Source organism: Sphaeroforma arctica (assembly GCF_001186125.1).
Source record: "Sphaeroforma arctica JP610 unplaced genomic scaffold supercont1.6607, whole genome shotgun sequence".
In the NCBI taxonomy this organism is placed as follows: Eukaryota; class Ichthyosporea; order Ichthyophonida; genus Sphaeroforma; species Sphaeroforma arctica.
Genome location: NW_014033951.1, coordinates 1 through 1,609, shown reverse-complemented (window position 1 = coordinate 1,609; position 1,609 = coordinate 1). Strand labels below are relative to the sequence as shown.

General features: G+C 39.1%; 1 protein-coding gene across 1 annotated transcript; it reads left to right on the top strand.

Moving 5' to 3' along the window:
• Positions 1-458: 458 nt before the first annotated feature.
• Positions 459-617, top strand: SARC_15720 (hypothetical protein; the record flags this gene model as incomplete). The annotated part of the gene is made up of 1 exon (XM_014290171.1): positions 459-617. A coding segment is annotated over one exon (159 nt), but the record flags the coding sequence as incomplete, so codon positions are not given.
• Between the last annotated feature and the right edge of the window lie 992 nt (positions 618-1,609).

Sequence of the window (1,609 nt, the reverse complement as noted above, 5' to 3'; positions counted from 1 at the left end):
ATATTTATATATATGTATTTATGTATTTAATTATACATACAGGAATATGAATGTATATACTCTCATCAGTATACAGACGAGAGGCACGGTTTCTTGTTCGTATGTTCATAGGCTCTTATGAAAGTATCATATGGCTTGAATTTTAGGCTGTGACTTTACTTGCTGAAAATGAAATATCTACATACGTGTACGTTTCTTTTATAGCTGGACCCTAACCGACTGATGCGATAGAGGTAGATTGGACAAATATAAAAATACAGTGCAGTACTCTCTCTCTCTCACGCTCCGTTAGTTCATTTTTTTGCTGTCAGATCGTCTGAAGAGCTACTACGGATATTTACACCAGTGTTCCTTTGTATATCAATATGAATGCAGTTTTAGTCGAACTCGATAGTGTGTGCCGCTGCCAATCGCAACTCATGAGTACCAATGATACCTCCTTTACTTATTTGTCGCAGGTGCTTGATACTACCTACCCGTATGAGACAAATGCCGAAGACCACGGCGAGACTTCAGCCAGAGCCTACGAAGACATTGCGCCTATTCTGTCACTGCTGTGCAAACGGTTAGGCAAGAAACGACACGAACTCAAGATTTACGATCCGTACTACTGTCAGGTATATATAAGCGTCCGCGATATCTTGCATGCATACTGTGTATATTCATTCATTTATCAGTACATGTGTTGGGTAGTATTTGAATGCGGACATAAGTCATCTTGGTCACTTGAATTAGGTTGATTGGAACACAGAGTCGCGGTATCTCAGCTGTGTTGTCATCAGCTATCCCCTTATGAGACTACACGAGTCGCTTACAAAATAATTTTAATGTTGGTTTGTGTTATGTGATTGTATTGACGCTATCCAAAGGTCCTTTAATGTTTGTATATCATCCAGTAACAAACGTTTATGAGCATTTCAGCTTAACGCGGAGGACCTTCTGCGCGTATGGATTGGTTGACTTTAGAATTTCATAGCGTTGATAGCAGACCGCAACTTCAAAATAGAACTGCTATTGTTATCTACTTCTCGGCCGGAAAGTTATAACCACAAGTGACAGTATGTGCAAATTATCTTAACCACATATAGAGATGAACTAGCAGTTTTTTTGTTCTGGGTCTATCGTGGCTTATTCACATCTCCTCATCTTCGTTCCTGCATCATATAGGGAGCGGTGATTAAACTGCTTGCTGAGCACGGATACACAAACGTGTACAATCGCAGAGAGGACTTCTACCAGAGAATGGCCGATAGAGAGATACCCGAGCACGATGTGGTCGTCACTCGACCGCCGTATTCGGAAGATCACATACCTAGGTAATTCAGCTTGGATTCAGCTTGCATACCGATATTAATACTATGCTAAGGAATGCCAAAGAGAAGATTTTGTGTTTGTGTACTTAATATATTGCGAGTTTTGTCAGCACCTTGCCAACATGACTAAATAGGAGAACTAGGTTGGGTTTCAAGTCTTTCGTGCTCCTGGATGTTGTGGTATTACTATCGTACGATACCATGTATTTTTATGGTTGCGTTGAAATTTTTATTTTCAACCATATATATATATATATGTATAGATATATATATATATATATATGTATAAATAGATA